At 45.4% G+C, this 19,376-nt stretch overlaps 1 protein-coding gene across 4 annotated transcripts in view; it reads right to left on the bottom strand.

Annotated features, from left to right (window-relative positions):
• Positions 1–19,376, bottom strand: part of LOC110532453 (reelin) — a 297,868-nt gene that overhangs the window by 47,248 nt on the left and 231,244 nt on the right. For all 4 annotated transcript variants that reach the window (XM_090234988.1, XM_090234991.1, XM_090234993.1 and 1 more), the window contains exons 30-44: positions 16,773–16,930; positions 16,220–16,427; positions 15,880–15,956; positions 15,530–15,688; positions 15,125–15,319; positions 14,068–14,196; positions 13,570–13,714; positions 13,165–13,305; positions 11,952–12,129; positions 8,235–8,319; positions 7,895–8,077; positions 7,454–7,622; positions 6,609–6,714; positions 5,743–5,969; positions 2,133–2,356 (exon numbers count right to left, since the gene is read on the bottom strand). In XM_090234988.1, coding sequence (XP_090091114.1) covers positions 2,133–2,356; positions 5,743–5,969; positions 6,609–6,714; positions 7,454–7,622; positions 7,895–8,077; positions 8,235–8,319; positions 11,952–12,129; positions 13,165–13,305; positions 13,570–13,714; positions 14,068–14,196; positions 15,125–15,319; positions 15,530–15,688; positions 15,880–15,956; positions 16,220–16,427; positions 16,773–16,930 — 2,384 coding nt within the window. The remainder of the gene's footprint in view (positions 1–2,132; positions 2,357–5,742; positions 5,970–6,608; positions 6,715–7,453; positions 7,623–7,894; positions 8,078–8,234; positions 8,320–11,951; positions 12,130–13,164; positions 13,306–13,569; positions 13,715–14,067; positions 14,197–15,124; positions 15,320–15,529; positions 15,689–15,879; positions 15,957–16,219; positions 16,428–16,772; positions 16,931–19,376) is intronic.

The raw sequence follows: 19,376 nt of genomic DNA, 5'->3' as shown, positions 1-19,376 counted from the left end.
GGATTGGTCTACCATAAAGCATGCATCTGTCAATTGGAGCTGGCCAGTATGTTTAGGGTATATAGGGTAGTAAAACTGCATAAACCCAATGTCAAGTTAAAGTGTATTATTAGCTAGCTAACATTAGCTGGCTGGCTCGGTAGCTAACGTTATGTGCATGCTCTCTGTTTTCTGGAGGAGCGAGTTTTGAAATCAGTGGAATTGGAGTATGATAGCTAAAGAGAAGGAGAAAACACCATTGTCAAACTAAGGCAACCAAGCATGGCATCAGACAGGAGACAGAAAGTGGTTTAAATTCAAATGTACTGTTAGCTAGCTAATATTAGCTGGCTGGGTTGCTAGCTAACGTTATGTGTATGATCTTATTCTTTGTATCTCAGACACATTTGTTTGACTAGTTATAGCCATAGAACCTGGTGGTTAGCTACCTACAGAATTATGCAGGGTAGCAACGTCATGAGTTGTGATTATGGTCCATTGTTTAGCTAGCTAGCTGCATGTCTTAACGAGTTCTGCTAGGGAGAGTAAAATGGTCAGAGTGGGGTATTCTCTCATTATGTTTCTGGAAGTAGCTAGCCAATATTAGCCAGTTAGTTGGGTGCTTGACTGTAGTTGAGGTCAGAGCTTTCGGAACAATCCTACTTATTGGCCAGAGCGTCCATTGTGCGCTCTGAACGTGAAACCACAGAGCGATAGGGCAAGTAATGTTCAGTGAGCTGTTCTCTCTCTCTTAGATATCTGGAAGTAGCTGGCATGTTAGTACAGAACGGTTGGATCAACCCTTAAAGAGATGGATGGGGCTAAGGCTTAAGAGGGTGTGAACAATGCTGAACGGGTGTAGACAAAGAAGGGCTCTCCAATAGTAGTACCAAAACATTGAAAGACGTTTTTCTCAAAAGTGAGTTTACAAGCTCATCAACTTTCAAAGCAGATTTACTTTCCCATTGTAGCCACATGTGCAAGAACAGGTACGCTTGTGGTCTCAATTAAATAGAGTAGGCTATAGCCTGCATGGGCAGGGGAAGCACAGGGCGGTTATCATTCCAAGGAAATGTACATCCTAAATATGATCAGGCTGTAGTTTACTACATTTCCTATAAATAAATATTGATCACCCATATTTGTCTCCATCTGAAAATCGTCCCACTCCTAAAAAGAAGGCTATAAAATGTAGGTCAGGTGAAAGTGCAAGCCTCTCCAACTCTTCTCGCTACAAACTACGTCTACCTTAGTTGTTGATATATCCCAGTAATACGATAGATTAATATATTGGTCTACATGAGAACCTCTGGTAATTTAAACTAGTTCTTAGGGTATTTTTGAGCACTTTGATATTGCCTACAGGGCCCAAAATTGCTGGGACCTGGCTGGCAAGTGAGCTGCGTCACATGCTAAAATGCAGGACGGCGCGGGTTTGGAACCAGTTCATGCAAGTGGGAATCCAGTGAGGAAAGAAAAGCTGCATGTGTGGGTGGGAGTGGGATGAAAAAGTCCCACACGATGAGGTAACATGACTGAACTGTGCAAGCAGTTTATTAATATAAAATGTGGTCCGAGATATAAATGTTGAGCAGGTAATATGGGTCAGATCCTTTGACCTGGTGGGGTTAAAAACAAGCCGTTTTCGCTGCAGTAATGGTGTAACCATGACGCTAATGAATCTGTGCCTGATTGTTTCTCTAGGGCACTCAGAAACAATGGTACAGCGAACCCTTAACATTATAACAATTATTATGTGCTGCCAAAATAAAACTCCTGGTCGCACAACAATGTATTTCATCACACTTAGGAGCCCTTTCTACCACAAGTGTATTAATCACATCCATCCAGTTCTCAAAAGATCATCTGATCAATATCAGTATTGATGGCTAAACACAATATCTGAACACTGTGTTTGAACAACACAGATACAGTGACTGTCTACTAGTCTCACTCTCTCTCACACACACGCACACGCACACACACACACACCCTCTGCTTTTATGCGGAAATCTGTGTTTTCTTGCACATTCAAGGAAATGTATATTCCACCAGCAAGGTTAGGTTAATTGTTAGTGTTAAGATCAGGCAGGGTTAATGTAGCCATTATCCGAACCCATACACTTTCTTCCAGTTCTATACCCACTGCCTACCTTCGAAGTCTTCCTTGAGGAAGTCAGGGTTGGATGTGTCGGGTTGGGAGCAGTCTGGTCCTGAGTATCCCGAGTCACACACACAGTGGGTACCCCTCACACATGACCCGTGTCCGTTACACATGTCCTGGCACTGGGGGCCAATGTACACACTGTCCAAAGCCCAGGTAGGGGGGGATGAACCGCTGGAGTAGAAGCCCTGGTACCAACGGAACCGGATGGATCTGAGAGGAGAGAGAAGAAGAAGAAGAGAGAGATGGAGAGAAAGAGATCTATACACTGAGTATACAAAACATTAGGAACACCTGCTCTTTCCAGACGAACCAGGTGAAAGGTATAATCCCTTATTGATGTCACTAATTAAATCCACTTCAATCAGTGTAGATGAAGGGGAGGAGACAGGTTTAAAAAAAAGTTTAAGTCTAGAGCAAATTGAGACATGGATTGTGTATCTCTGCCAATCAGAGACTGAATGGGAAAGACCAAATATTTAAGTGCCCTTGAACAGGGTATGGTAGTAGGTGCCAGGTTCACCGGTTTGAGAGTGTCAGGAACTGCAACGCTGCTGGGTTTTTCCCGCTCAACAGTTTCCTGTGTGTATCAAGAATGGTCCACCACCCAAAGGACATACAGCCAACTTGACACAAATGTGGGAAGCATTGGAGTCAACATGGGCCAGCATCCCTGTGGAATGCTTTTGACAAATAATGGCTGTTCAACTTAATATTAGGAATGTGTTTCTCACAGTCGTGGCCAAAAGTTTTGAGAATGACACAAATATACATTTTCACAAAGTCTGCTGCCTCAGTTTGTATGATGACAATTTGCATATACTCCAGAATGTTATGAAGAGTGATCAGATGAATTGCAATTAATTGCAAAGTCCCTCTTTGCCATGCAAATGAACTGAATCCCCCAAAAACATTTCTCCTACATTTCAGCCTGTCAGAAAAGGACCAGCTGACATCATGTCAGTGATTCTCTCGTTAACACAGGTGTGAGTGTTGACCAGGACAAGGCTGGAGATCACTCTGTCATGCTGATTGAGTTCGAATAACATACTGGAAGCTTCAAAACAGGGTGGTGTTTGGAATCATTGTTCTTCCTCTGTCAGCCATGGTTACCTACAAGGAAACACGTGCCATCATCATTGCTTTGCACAAAAAGGGCTTCACAGGCAAGGATATTACTGCCAGTAAGATTGTACCTAAATCAACCAATTATCGGATCATCAAGAACTTCAAGGAGAGCAGTTCAATTGTTGTGAAGAACACTTCAGGGTGCCCAACAAAAGTCCAGCAAGCGCCAGGACCATCTTCTATAGTTGATTCAGCTGCGGGATCAGTACAGAGCTTGCTCAGGAATGGCAGCAGGCAGGTGTGCATGCATCTGCATGCACAGTGAGGCAAAGACTTTTGGAGGATGGGTTGATGTCAAGATGGGCAGAAAAGAAGCCACTTCTCTCCAGGAAAAACATCAGGGACAGACTGATATTCTGCAAAAGGTACAGGGACTGGACTGCTGAAGACTGGGGTAAAGTCATTTTCTCTGATGAATCCCCTTTCCGATTGTTTGGGGCATCCGGAAAAAAGCTTGTCCGGAGAAGACAAGGTGAGCGCTACCATCAGTCCTGTGTCATGCCAACAGTAAAGCATCCTGAGACCATACATGTGTCGGGTTGCCTGTCAGCCAAGGGAGTGGGCTCACTCACAATTTTGCCTAAGAACACAGCCATGAATAAAGAATGGTACCAACACATCCTCCGAGAGCAACTTCTCCCAACCATCCCGGAACAGTTTGGTGACAAACATTGCCTTTTCCAGCATGATGGAGCACCTTGCCATAAGGCAAAAGTGATAACTAAGTGGCTCGGGGAACAAAACATCGATATTTTGGGTCCATGGCACTCCCCAGACCTTAATCCCATTGAGAACTTGTGGTCAATCCTCAAGAGGCTGGTGGACAAACAAAAACCCACAAATTCTGACAAACTCCAAGCATTGATTATGCAAGAATGGGCTGCCATCAGGATGTGTCCCTGAAGTTAATTGACAGCATGGCAGGGCAGATTGCAGAGGTCTTGAAAAAGAAGGGTCAACACTGCAAATATGACTCTGTGCATCAACTTCATGTAATTGTCAATAAAAGCCTTTGACACTTATGAAATGCTTGTAATTATACTTCAGTATTCCATAGTAACAACTGACAAAAATAACTTAAGACACTGAATCTGAGACTGAACACCTCCCTCTGCAACTGGATCCTGGACTTCCTGACGGGCCGCCCCCAGGTGGTGAGGGTAGGTAGCCACACATCTGCCACACTGATCCACAACTCTGGAGCTCCCAAGGGGGGGTGCGTGCTCAGTCCCCTCCTGTACTCCCTGTCCACCCACGGCTGTATGGCCAGGCACGACTCCAACACCATCAGTATATTTGCTGACGACACAACAGTGGCAGGCCTGATCACCGACAACAACGAGACAGCCTATGGGGAGGAGGTCAGAGACCTGGCCGGGTGGTGCCAGAATAACAACCTATCCCTCAAAGTAACCAAGACTAAGGAGATGATTGTGGACTACAGGAAAAGAAGGACCGAGCACGCTCCCATTCTCATCGACTGGGCTGTAGTGGAGCAGGTTGAGAGCTTCAAGTTCCTTGGTGTCCACATCAACAAACTAGAATGGTCCAAACACACCAAGACAGTCGTGAAGAGGGCACGACAAAGCCTATTCCCCCTCAGGAAACTAAAAAGATTTGGCATGGGTCCTGAGATCCTCAAAATGTTCTACAGCTGCAACATCGAGAGCATCCTGACCGGTTGCATCACTGCCTGGTATATGCTCAGCCTCTGACCGCAAGGCACTTCAGAGGGTAGTGCGTACGGCCCAGTACATCACTGGGGCAAAGCTGCCTGCTAACCAGGACCTCTACACCAGGCAGTGTCAGAGGAAGGCCCTAAAAATTGTCAAAGACCCCAGCCACCCCAGTCATAGACTGTTCTTTCTACTACCCCATGGCAAGCGGTACCGGAGTGCCAAGACTAGGACAAAAAGGCTTCTCAACAGTTTTAACCCTCAAGCCATAAGACTCCTGAACAGGTAACCAAATGGTTACCCCAACCCCTCTTTTACGCTGCTGCTACTCTCCAGCAAAGCACCCCCAGAACGTGATGCTGCCACCCCCATGCTTCACGGTTGGGATGGTGTTCTACAGCTTGCAAGCCTCCCCCTTTTTTCTCCAAACATAACGATGGTCATACTGGCCAAACAGTTCTATTTTTGTTTCATCAGACCAGAGGACATTTCTCCAAATAGTACGATCTTTGTCCCCATCTGCAGTTGCAAACCGTATTCTGGCTTTTTTATGGAGGTTTTGGAGCAGTGGCTTCTTCCTTGCTGAGCGGCCTTTAGTATTCAATTAGTATTTGGTAGCATTGCCTTTAAATTGTTTAACTTAGACCAAAGGTTTCGGGTAGCTTTCCGCAAGCTTCTCACAATAAGTTGGGAGAATTTTGGCCCATTGCTATATGTTAACTGGCCATTTGAGAAGTTTCAATTGGATGGTTTTCATATTAGTTAGGCTCTCTTCTATGTCCTGTAGTCTCTCACCCGCAGAGTCTGAGCTTTCCAAAGTGGATTATCTCCCTCCTCCAGCCCTGTGTTGTCCCGGGGTAGTAGACGCTGGCGGGGTGCAGCTCTGTGGAGCATAGGGATGAGGGCTGGGGGCCCCCCGAACACAGGGGCACCAGGAGATGCCATGTAGCCCCAAAGTCCCTGGAGAACTCCAGTCTCACTGGGTTAGAGGAGGAAGAATCTGTCGTACAGCCTACGTTGATCTGAGAACAAATTAATAAATTATTATTACTATGTTATTGTCATTATCATTATAAGGATCACATCTGAAACATAACACAGGAAATATAAACAGGAAAAATGTTTAAAATATAAACATAATATCAATCAAATTCTTAGTTGTTATATTATAAAGTATTACTAGTATAATTATGAACATTATGCAGTAATATATTAATTAATGTTCTTGCTTCAGCAAGATTACTAGTAGTTATTTGATATACTACTCACTTATTAGTATTAGTGTGTTTGCATCAACAAGACCACTCTAGATATTCAATATACTTCTGTTTATGTTTTCTATTTCATATAATTATATTGTGATGAATTATTATAAAATAATTATGATCCTTAAACAGCCCGCATTCATATGTATCACAGAGAATAGTAATTATAATAACTTGTTATGAATATGAATCATTCATATAAATCAGTCATTGTCTTTATGAAAACCCTTTGGCACCTCCACTTTTAAATTAGGAGGTATTTCTCTGTCCAACTCAATTTCTCTGTCTCTGTTCCGCTTTCCTCTTTCCCCATTCCTCTCCTCTTATACTTCACTGATTTTCTTTCCCACACTGTTTTCCCAACCAATCAGTCTGTTCTCTCTCTTCTCTTCATACCTCAAACTGTATGATGGTGTTTTCATTGACATCAATGTCTCTGGTGGTTATGGAATGTTCTCCCAACTCACTGGAGACAAACACCATGGCAGACTCATCATCCTCCCTGTACACACACATACATTAGACAAAGTCTGTTATCTTACAGTCCTTTACAGTAGGATTGGGATCAAGTCCAACTCAATTTAATCAATTCAGGAATTAAACAGAAATGTTACGTTAAAGGAGACAATGCAGCCGTTTCAAAAACAAAATCTCAATATCAAAAACATATTGGGTAACAATTAAGTAACTTACCGTGATTGATTTAAATTAAAATTGACAAAAATTAACAAAAATAGCTTCTTAGCAAAGACACATTTCTGAAGTAAGAATTTTGCTAGTACTGTCTGGGAGTCATCCGAGTGGGGAGGAAAAAACTGAAAATTAGCTGTTATTGGCAGAGAGGTTTGGAAGTGTCTTTCTGATTTACTGCCTGGTGATGTCACCAGTCAGGCCAAAACTCCATCCCACCAAAACAGGCTCAAATTTCAGTCTGTCTTTTCAGGCAGATCTTATACTAAATGGCCATTATTATAATTTTCACAATTTCAAAGTATTATTCCAACCTCATAGTGTGGAATTACATATAAAACACAGGTAAATCACATTTTTTGACTGCACTGGGCCTTTATGAATATGTAAACTAAATTGGTAGTTAACTTCCTGAATTTACTGTATTGTGGCATAGAAGCACATATGTTGAATTGACATCTTAGAGGCACACAGAGATGAAGGATTGTAGGTACAAGGTTCAATGTGTTCACAGTGCACTAAAGGCTTGTACAACCAGTAGGTCCACTCACAGGCCACTCTTCTGGTAGGGGCAGTAGAGTCCAGTGTTGCCTCCTGGGTAGAAGAGCCAGTTGTAATCCTGGGGTCCGCCCTCGAAGCTGTCAGAGACTACAGGAGGGTTGTTGAGCGCGCTGCCATCGATGATCAGGTCATCAACCACCCACACCTCCTCCTTTTTACCTGTAGGACAGTACAGTATGTCATTATTTTGAGATGTGTGTATACTGTAAGTATGAGTGTATTTGAACTTTGTCTTTGGTTGTGATTCGATTCGCTACTCTTCACCCAAAAATGTACACTCTCATTGCATTAAAAGCATTGGATTGGATGAAGTTTCCACCATTTCCTTACACCAGTCCATTTCTTTAAAATCCATGAAGTGGAGTGTACAAGCACACACTTCTTGTGTAGATAAACGGACCATAGACTCAACGAGTGTGTTCACTACTCACCGCTGTTGTAGGGCTGCCAGAGCCTGAAGCGGGTAGCGTTGGTCTGGGCACTGGTGGGCAGAGGAAGGTGGATGAACAGCGTGTCGGTGGAAGTAGGGAAGTAAAACTCATCTAACAACAGCCAACTGATCCCCCCGTTCACAGAGTACTGTAGTAGCACCGAGTGGGAGCGCTCTGGGACACCTGGGAACAGAACACAGAGTTAACGCAACCCACACACAGTTAACAGTATAACATATCTACAAAACACTGACACAAAGTAAAGATTAAAAGTAGTTTTACAGACATAAATGGTAAGCAGATATAGCCAGAATGTACTGTATGTGAAAATGAGACCTACCCTTAGTGATGAACTTGAAGGAGAACTGGATGTAGAGAGTGCTGGTGCAGTCCATGTCCCTAGACATCAACATACGCAGACCTTCCTACAAATCAAGCAAAACGGAAAGAGAAATCAAGATCATAAACTCAGCAAAAAAAGAAACCCTGTCTTTCAAACCTAAGACAGCGCTACAGGGAGACAGGACGGACAGCTGATCGTCCTCACAGTGGCAAACCACGTGTAACAACACCTGCACAGGATCGGTACATCCGAACATCACACATGCGGGACAGGTATAGGATGGCAACATCAACTGCCCGAGGTACACCAGGAACGCACAATCCATCAGTGCTCAGGCTGTCCGCAATAGGCTGAGAGAAGATGGACTGAGGGCTTGTAGGTCTGTTGTAAGGCAGGTCCTCAAAAGTCATCACCAGCAACAAGGTCGCCTGTGAGCACAAACCCGCCGTCGCTGGATCAGACAGGACTGGCCAAAACTGCTCTTCACTGACGAGTCGCGGTTTTGTCCAGGGGTGATGTTCGGATTCACGTTAATCGTTGAAGGAATGAGCGTTACACTGAGGCCTGTACTCTGAGCAGGATTGATTTGGAGGTGGACGGTCCGTCATGGTCTGAGGCAGTGTATCACAGCATCACAGCATCAGGATGCCTGGTCATTCTTTAAAAGTAACTTCCTCACCATCTTAGATAAGCATGCTCCGTTCAAAAAATGCAGAACTAAGAACAAATATAGCCCCTGGTTCACTCCAGACCTGACTGCCCTCGACCAGCACAAACATCCATTGGCGGACTGCAATAGCATCGAATAGTCCCCGCGATAGGCAACTGTTCAGGGAAGTCAGGAACCAATACACGCAGTCAGTCAAGAAAGCAAAGCCCAGCTTTTTCAAGCAGACATTGGCATCCTATAGCATTAACTCCAAAAAGTTCTGGGACACTGTAAAGTCCATGGAGAACAAGAGCACCTCCTCCCAGCTTCCCACTGCACTGAGGCTAGGTAACACGGTCACCACCGATACATCCATGATAATCGAAAACTTCAACAAGCATTTCTCAACGGCTGGCCATGCCTTCCTCCTGGCTACTCCAACCTTGGCCAACAGCTCCACCACCCCCCCCCCCCCCCGTAGCTTCTCGCCCAAGCCTCCCCAGCTTCTCTTTTACCCAAATCCAGATAGCAGATGTTCTGAAAGAGCTGCAAAACCTGGACCTTTACAAATCAACTGGGCTTGACAATCTGGACCCTTTATTTCTGAAACTATCTGCCGCCATTGTCGCAACCCTTATTACCAGCCTGTTCAATCTCTCTTTCATATCGTCTGAGATCCCCAAGGACTGGAAAGCTGCTGGCTGCAGTCATCCCACTCTTCAAAGGGGGAGACACCCTGGACCCAAACTGTTACAGACCTATATTCATCCTGCCCTGCCTATCTAAGGTCTTCGAAAGCCAAGTCAACAAACAGATCACTGACCATCTCGAATCCCACCGTACCTTCTCCGCTGTGCAATCTGGTTTCCGAGCCGGTCACGGGTGCACCTCAGCCACGCTCAAGGTGCTAAACGATATCATAACCGCCATCGATAAAAGACTGTGCTCTGTCACTCTGTCAATCACCATATTCTTATCGGCAGACTCAGTAGCCTCGGTTTTTCTAATGACTGCCTTGCCTGGTTCACCAACTACTTAGCAGACAGAGTTCAGTGTGTCAAATCGGAGGGCATATTGTCCAGTCCTCTGGCAGTCTCTATGGGGGTGCCACAGGGTTCAATTCTCGGGCCGACTCTTTTCTCTGTATATCAATGATGTTGCGCTTGCTGCGGGCAATTCCCTGATCCACCTCTATGCAGACACCACCATTCTGTATACATCTGGCCCTTCCTTGGACACTGTGCTATTTAACCTCCAAACGAGCTTCAATGCCATACAACACTCCTTCCGTGGCCTCCAACTGCTCTTAAACGCAAGTAAAACTAAATGCATGCTATTCAACCGTTTGCTGCCTGCACCCGCACGCCCGACTAGAATCACCACCCTGGATGGTTCCGACCTAGAATATGTGGACATCTATAAGTACCTAGGTGTCTGGCTAGACTGTAAACTCTCCTTCCAGACTCATATCAAACATCTCCAATCCAAAATCAAATCTAGAATCGGCTTTCTATTTCGCAACAAAGCCTCCTTCACTCAGGCCTCCAAACTTACCCTAGTAAAACTGACTATCCTACCGATCCTCGACTTTGGCGATGTCATCTACAAAATAGCTTCCAATACTCTAATCAGCAAACTGGATGCAGTTTATCACAGTGCCATCCGTTTTGTTACTAAAGCACCTTATACCACCCACCACTGTGACCTGTATGCTCTCGTCGGCTGGCCCTCGCTACATATTCGTCGCCAGACCCACTGGCTCCAGGTCATCTACAAGTCCATGCTAGGTAAAGCTCCGCCTTATCTCAGTTCACTGGTCACGATGGCAACACCCACCCGTAGCACGCGCTCCAGCAGGTGTATCTCACTGATCATCCCTAAAGCCAACACCTCATTAGGCCGAGACTTTTATCTCCCTCACCAACTTTAAACATCTGCAATCTGAGCAGCTAACCGATCGCTGCAGCTGTACATAGTCCATCGGTAAATCATCCCCATACTGTTTTTATTTATTTACTTTTCTGCTCTTTTGCACACCAGTATCTCTACCTGCACATGACCATCTGATCATTTATCACTCCAGTGTTAATCTGCTAAATTGTAATTATTCGCCTACCTCCTCATGCCTTTTGCACACAATGTATATAGACTCTTTTTTTATTTTTCCTTTTTTTTCTACTGTGTTATTGACTTGTTTATTGTTGACTCCATGTGTAACTCTGTGTTGTTGTCTGTTCACACTGCTATGCTTTATCTTGGACAGGTCGCAGTTGTAAATGAGAACTTGTTCTCAACTAGCCTACCAGGTTAAATAAAGGTGAAATAAAAAAATTAAACAAGACATCCTCCTCCCTCATGTTGTACCCTTCCTGCAGGCTTATCCTGACATGACAATGCCACTAGCCATACTGCTCGTTCTGTGAGTGATTTCCTGCAAGACAGGAATGTCAGTGTTCTGTCATGGCCAGCGAGGAGTCCGGATCTCAATCCCATTGAGCACGTCTGGAACCTGTTGGATCGGAGGGTGAAGGCTAGGGCCATTCCCCCCAGGATTGTCCGGGAAATTGCAGGTGCCTTGGTGGAATAGTGGGGTAACATCTCACAGCAAGAACTGGCAAATCTGGTGCAGTCCATGAGGAGGAGATGCACTGCAGTACTTAATGCAGCTGGTGGCCACACCAGGTACTGACTGTTACTTTTGATTTTGAAATCCCCTTTGCTCAGGGACACATTATTCCATTTCTGTCAGTCACATGTCTGTGGACCTTGTTCAGTTTATGTCTCAGTTGTTAAAACTTGTTATGTTCATACAAACATTTACACATGTTAAGTTTGCTGAAAATAAATGCAGTTGACAGTGAGAGGATGTTTCTTTTATTTCTGAGTTTATAATCAATGATAAAGTACACTTACTGAGTCTGCTAGGCAGATAATGTGTGAGTTTGTATGTTTGTGTGTGTGCACAAGTGTGTGTGCATGCGTGCGTCTTCTCTATCTGCTCTCTAGGTCTTTTTTCACTTAAATGTGTGTACAGTATAGGTCACATTAAACAATAGAACCCATACCCCTTTGAATATTAGTGCAGTGCCAGATTTGAGGGGCTCCCCACTGAGAGTCCCCCTCTCAGCCCCGTACACCTCTGGCCACTGCTCCGCCGCCAGGTTCTCGTTGAAGTCGTCTCTCAGAATGGAGGGGAGGGGGGCCAAGGGCACGCAGTGGGCCCCGCCATAACCCCGGTCACACCTGTTTAGAGGGTGGGGGTTACAGGTGAGGTGACTGTTTATTTCATATCCATAGTAAGCGTTGTTAGTCCAGGCATAGGCTAAATCTGGTATCCGAACCAAAATTGCATGTCTGAACATATTTGGTGACTCCGGGATGCTGGCCTTCTAGGCAGAGTTCCTCTGTCCAGTGTCTGTGTTCTTTTGTCCATCTTAATCTTTTATTTTTATTGGCGAGTCTGAGATATGGCTTTTTCTTTACAACTCTGCCTAGAAGTCCAGCATCCCATAGTCACCTCTTCACTGTTGATGTTGAGACTGATAAACTTGGATTAGCTAACACAACATTTCTCCCATTTTTCTCTGCAGATCGTTCTCTGCAGGTCTCTCGATCCTGACTAAGTCTCCCAGTTGCTGGAGATTGATGAGGAAAACATTTAATTTAATCCATTTTAGAATAAGGCTGTAACGTAACAAAATGTGTATAAAGGGAAGGAGTCTGAATACTTTCCTAATGCTCTGTATAATGATGAAAAAAGAAATCTGGAAACAGGAATGTTCTTGCAACATTCCCATGAAATGTGTTTTGCGGGTACTATTTAATGAAGCTGCCAGTTGAGTTCTTGTGAGGCGTCTGTTTCTCAAACTAGACACTCTAATATACTTGTCCTCTTGCGCAGTTGTGCACCGGGGCCTCACACTCATCTTTCTATTCTGGTTAGAGACAATTTGCTCTGTTCTGTGAAGGGAGTAGTACACAGCGTTGTTCGAGATCTTCAGTTTCTTGGCAATTTCTCGCATGAATAGACTGACGAGATTCAAAAGTGTCATTTCTTCACTCACATGAAAAGATATACTCAAATATTTACAAAAATGTGAGGGGTATACTCACTTTTGTGATATACTGTATATATATATAAATAACCCCCAGCACCCCCTTTGGTTTTCACATATAATATAACACAGTTCCAGTAAATTCCATGCAAAAGTTCTGAGCTCAACATTAAATACTGTGAGACAGTGTGTGTGTGTGTGTGTGTATGTTTGTGTAACTCACAAACAGCATCCGTTGTCACAGAGTCCGTGTCCAGAGCACATCCAGGGGCAGCCAGGGGCCAGCAGCACGTTGTCCAAGGCCCAACCGTCCGCCCCAGGGATGAAGTGGGGTTGGAGCCACCTGAACCGAGTCCTGGGAGAACTACAACCACAGAATAGAACACACGCTATGAATCTTAATGACATGTTTATGGCATTATTATAAAGGGTTATGAAGGATAGTTCAAATGAAGTGTTACTATATTACAATGCTTAAACAGTATCATTTTGTTTATGACTGGAATATTCAAATCACAAGGATACATTTTAAAGAGACAAGCTCTGATGTGCCACTAAGCAAACTAATAATATACACATATACACACAAGCATGCAGAAACACACATGCACACACCACACACACATACTTGGCAGCGCTGGGCAGGTACACCGTAACCCTCCTCCAGCGGTTATACTGTGTAGCGGTGTAGACTGAGCTCATGGTGTAGCCGGCACAGCCGATGACAGGTGGAACACACTCTGGGGTGAGCAGGGCCCAGTGGCGCCCACAGTCTGTGGGGTGGTAATACGTTTTAATAACTTCCACGTATAAACATTAGGAACCATTTTTGAACGTTTCAGTAAAAATTTGAAAAAATGTCTAACCATTTATAATAATTACTATTCATGAGCATTTGTATAATTTATAACCATGTAAAAAGCATTTGTAAATATTTATAAGCATGTATAAGAATTTAAAAACAATAATAAAAACCGCACACCAGAAATGGCTGGCCTGTTGTTTTCTAATAATAGTTGTTCCCACCAAAACCAGCACCTGGATCTAGACGAGTTTTCTGTTGACTTTTCTGTAATTTATAATCATTTATAAAGGATCATCCATGACGGTTTTTAGAGTTCGTTACCCGTGGAGTACTCCAGCCTGACACCGTGGGATGAGGTGGCAACCTTACTGCAGCCCATAGACAGTTCAAACTGCAGGAAGGAGGAGCCTGACACCTCAAAGTCCCAGCTTTCTGCATACCGCGGCTTCTCTGCAGGGAGAGAGACAGTGACAAGGTCAAATAAAATAAAATAAAACACAATTTTATTGGTCACATACGCATGCTTAGCAGATGTTAATGGAGTGTAGCGAAATGCTTGTGCCTCTAACTCCGACAGTGCAGTAATATCTAACAAGTAATCTAACAAGATCGTCAAGAGAGGGCCTTAACGGGTTAGAGTTGTGAGAACTGGATCTTTACGTTGTGAGAACTGGACAGCGCAGTGGCACATGTGGTCAACAAAGAAGTTGTGGTAAACAATAGGTGGGTTTGGGTATCGGGTAAACTATGAGTACTGATCTAAAATATATACTTTAGTAACAACCTACACAGTCTGAGATGGCAGTGAAACAAAACACATTCATGGTAATACACATCACATTTAACAGTGCTTTATGCATGCGGGAACGTGCCGTGCTGCCCAGCTGGGCTGTAATATTTATAGATACGTTGGAAAATTGCTCTTGCTATGTCTGGGGTAATGGATGGGACTGGATGTAATGTAATATTTGCACAAAGTCAATCCGCTCACAGCTTGATGCACACATAAATAACAACCAGGATGTTAAGTCAAGGCTGCTGCCATTAACAATTCAGAAGCCATATGGTGGAAATGGCAAAATGGCTGATTCAATGCAGCCTGGGTTGTTTGTGATGTAGGAGTTGACCGTGTCATGTTGATGGTATGGTGTGAATACCAGTCTCAAGATCAGCAGTAGTTCTGTTAGTTTCCTGTTTCCCCATGTAGGCTAAATCATTGAGGCCCGGATTAAAGAAAGGGGTGTGTAGTGTGCATGTCTGCGTGCAGTAGGAGGACACACTGTCTGTGGCATCAGAGGGCCGTGTCTAGAGACAGACAGACAACTGTGACATCTCCCGTTTCCCTGTCTGTGTGTGTGTGTACTGTAGTTTAACTCACTGCCAGTGGTGTCGCTGTTGAAGGACAGAGCAGTGTCCAGAGACAGACAGTCTACAGTGATCTCTCCCCCCTGTATGCGGTACCAGTTGTGTCGTAGAGGAGACGTCCCGTCAAACTTATCATGGAAGCCAGTCCTGGAGCTGTCATTCATACCGATCAGAACATCATCCAGAGCCCACTGGGCTGAGTGTTTACCTAGAGTGGTAGAGAGAGAGGTGGGGGAGAGAGAGAAGAGGAGACAAAGAGGGAGAGATAGATAGAGTATGGCTCACCCTTTTTGAAGGATATACTGTGTGGCCTCTGCTTTATACACATTCTTTACATGGGTCCCTGCAAGTACTGTATGGATGGCTCAATGACTGTATGGTGTGTCCCTGTGATCCATGTAGGGGTTGGGGGCCTCACCCTGCTGTGGCTGCCACCAGCGGAACACAGTGTAGGGAGTCTTGGCGGGTGGAGGCAGCTCGATGGTGACCACCTGGGAATCCAGGAAGGAACCAAAGTCCAGCTCACGTAGGAACTGCCACTGAACTCCGTTGTTGTTGGAGAACTGGACTATCACTCCTGGAAAAGAGGAGACGAGGGAGGTCATAAAGTAGAGGAGAGGAAGCAGCCAGAAAACCATTATAACAGCAACAGCATGCATGCAATGTCAAGAGCCACCACGCAGAGGCAGAAGAGAGCCTTATTGAGGTCTATAAACTTGAGTCTGTCAGAGCTTGAATTGGAGGTTTTCAGTAGAGATGGAGAGTCACCTTCGTTGCGGGAGCGAGGTCTGGTGCAGGTGGGTCCAACATTCTTCCCTCCAATACGGATGTAGAACTGGACAAGCCTGCAGGGAGGGAGGGAGGGAGGGACGGACGGACGGACGGACGGACAGACGGACAGACGGACAGACGGACAGACGGACAGACGGACAGACGGACAGACAGACATAAAGGGGGTGTAGAATATAATTAGCTGAATCAATTAAATATGTTAACACTGGAGGTTTAGAGCAAACTTCCTCAAGAAGTTGCCTAAAGCTGCTCTACAAGACAGGTGAGGTGTGCATACTTTCAATTCTATTCAATACAGCAGTGTGATCATACTAACCGTGTGTTTGTCGTATCCATAGGTACAGTGCGTGCCTCTCTCTTCCCAGGGCTGCTGAAGTACAGAGCCTTTCCCTCGCTGATGGTGCCACAGCCCCCTCCAACCTGCCCCCCACTCAGGGTCTGCCAAACCGGGCTCAGCTTGCTCTCAAAGCCCTCTGCCAACTCTGTGGGGCTGGCCACCGCTGGCACGCAGCTGTCCTGCTCAACTGGAGTACACACAACGATTTAATTGATTAACAACGGATCATTAGGCGAGTGTCTTTTTTAGAACCCTCTCCTTTTCACTCTTCCTATAGAACTGCTAGAACTCCCCACTCTCTTTCTCTTTCTCTCTCCATCTGTCTTTCTTTCTGCTTATTTCTTCCCTCCCTCAGTACTTGTGTTTCCCATGTCACAAAAGCAGACCCCAGAGATACAGACCCCATGTCCCCATACTCTCCCTACCTCTTCCTTCATCTCTCTCTCTTTCTCTCTCTCCCTCCCTCTCTCCCTCTCTCTCTCCCTCTCTCTCCCCCCCATCCTCTCTACAATCATTATGTATCATTATGTACCTGTGTATCCCATGTCACAAAAGCAGACCCCAGAGATGCAGTCTCCATGTCCTCCACAGTGGTTGGGGCAGGGCTCAGAGATATAGACTCCATCTAGGGCAAAGGCTGGAGCGTCCCTGTACACACTACTCTCCTGGAACCACCGAAACCTCGTTTTACTGAAGTGGAGAGTGTGTGTGGGGGGAGGAGAAAGAGCAAAGGGATAGATCGATAGTGAGAGAGAGAGAGAGAGAGAGAGAGCGAAAGAGAGAGTGAGAGTTTAAAAAATACTTAATTGGGTCTGGGAACCCACAACACAATAAACCCTGATCTGTTCACCGGGTCAGGCTATGGAACTCTGACCTGTTCACTAGACGTGTTACCTTGTCCCAGACCTGCTGTTTTCAACTCTCTAGAGACAGAAGGTGCGGTGATGGCTATGAAAAGAAAACCAACATTTACTCCTGAGGTGCTGACCTGTTGCACCGTCTACAACCCACTGTGATTATTATTATTATTTGACCCTGCTGGTCATATATGAACATCTTAGTCATGTTCTATTATAATCCCCACTCGGCACAGCCAGAAAAGGACTGGCCACCCCTCATAGACTGGTTCTTCTCTAGGTTCCTTCCTAGGTTCAGGCCTTTCTAAGGAGTTTTTCCTAGATACCGTGCTTCTACACCTGCATTGCTTGCTGTTTGGGGATTTAGGCTGGGTTTCTGTACAACATCAGCTGATGTAATAAGGACTTTATAATGTAATAAGGGCTTTATAAATACATTTGATTGAATTTGATTGATGAGGCATGATAATCATCGTTGTTTTAATTTTCCCACTACCTTTTGCTGCCATGACCGCAGTAACAAGCGGAAAAGCTTCTTCACACCTCACAACTAAATCGGCCAATTTACCAGATTTCCCAAAAGTCTGGTCCAGGAACCCATTTACCTCATCTAGATTGTAATTGAGTCGTTGCCAGCAGCTATCATATCAACAGGAATATCAAAAATGTCCATATCCATATCCTCCTCAACAGGAGCCACAAACCCCTGTATCACCTCTGCCACATCCCTCTCAACACTCTCCACTTGCAACAACTTGTTCCTCAGCAACAGGTGCTTGTGGCTGCTCTACCACTGTCAGCCACATCTCCCTTCATCAGTGGGCCTAGGCATTACGAGGACCACCTGCGTCCCTCTCTCTGCCTTTTCCCTTTTCGGTCAAGCATGTCGCTTATGGCCAACATCTCCACACTGACAACACTGTTGTCATACTTGACTTCAAACGATAACTCCAAAGTCCGCTCCGGTGACTCCAAAAACATAAACACCTGTCGCCGAAACGACATAACAAAGGTTATGTATGTAACCATGGTTATATGAGCAATGTGGATCATTCCAATATATTGATATTTGTATCATTCCGTGGCGGAGGGATACAAGTGAGGTAAGGATTTACAGATTTACTCCCTTATACACCTGTGTCCCGGCTGGGGTCATTTTTCAGACACCTCCACCGTAGAGGATTGGAGTGTTCCATACAGCTCACATAACCATGGTTACATACGTAACAGTCATTATGTTTCACTATATTGGATCACTCCAATATATTGGTGTACCCGTATCAGATTTAGTCGGTACTAAATCCGTCTCGGTCCCAGCGCGGGACCGAGACACAGGGGCCAATGTTGGAAGGGGGTCCCGGCAAAGTCGGCACAGTCCCCGGAAAGGGAGGCGATGCCCAGGACCGCTGAACCAATGGCAGAGGGAGGTACCACATTTACCTGATAGTACCTAGCAAAGGTGCAAGAGGAAGCCCAGCTGGCCGCAACACAGATATCAGTGAGGGGCCCAGGATGCAGCCACACCTTGTGTACAATGTGCCACCACAGAACCCAGCACTGGTCTGCCAGCCAGGTGACATGCTGTCATAATCGTGTCCACAATCCAGTGAGAGAGTGTCTGCTTTGATAGCCCAGCTCCCAAGACTCTCTCACCATAGTAGACAAAGGGCTGGTCTGTTGTTCTCACTGACCATGTCTGCTCCACATAGGCAGCAAGGTCCTCACAGGGCACAGCATGCCGGAGGGAGGTCCAGACTCCCCCACAACTGCCGGGGGGGTTGTAAGCAGACAGGATAAAAGGGATGTTCACATGCCTGTCTAACAGACCCTTCGGGACGTATGAAGGATTGGGGCGGAGAGATATATTCCTCCCACTGGGGTCCATCTGGTAGTATGAGGCTACCGGATGGTAGCTCACCCACCCTCTTCATTGAAGTAATCATTACCAAGAAAGCCACCTTCATAAAGAGGTGTTTCAGGGAGGCAGACGCCAACCGTTTGAAAACTGCCAAGACCACATCCAGATCCCAGGTCACCATTGAGCGGGTCCTAGCTGGACGCATGCAACGAACCCCCTTCATAAACCTGGATACCAATGGATGGCACCCCACTGGCCTGTCCATCCACCCTAAAAGACAGGCAAATATAATGACCAAATACCCTCTCAGTATAGGGGCTGCCAAGTCCTCATCAAAGCGAGACTGCAGGTATTGGAGGACATACTGCACCCCGCATGACTCGGGCACAACCTCAATACCAGTACATCAAGAGCAGAACAG

The sequence above is a fragment of the Oncorhynchus mykiss genome, chromosome 1, assembly GCF_057628025.1.
Source record: "Oncorhynchus mykiss isolate SJ-2025 chromosome 1, ASM5762802v1, whole genome shotgun sequence".
Lineage (NCBI taxonomy): Eukaryota > Metazoa > Chordata > Actinopteri > Salmoniformes > Salmonidae > Oncorhynchus > Oncorhynchus mykiss.
This window is presented reverse-complemented; position numbering and strand designations above follow the sequence as displayed.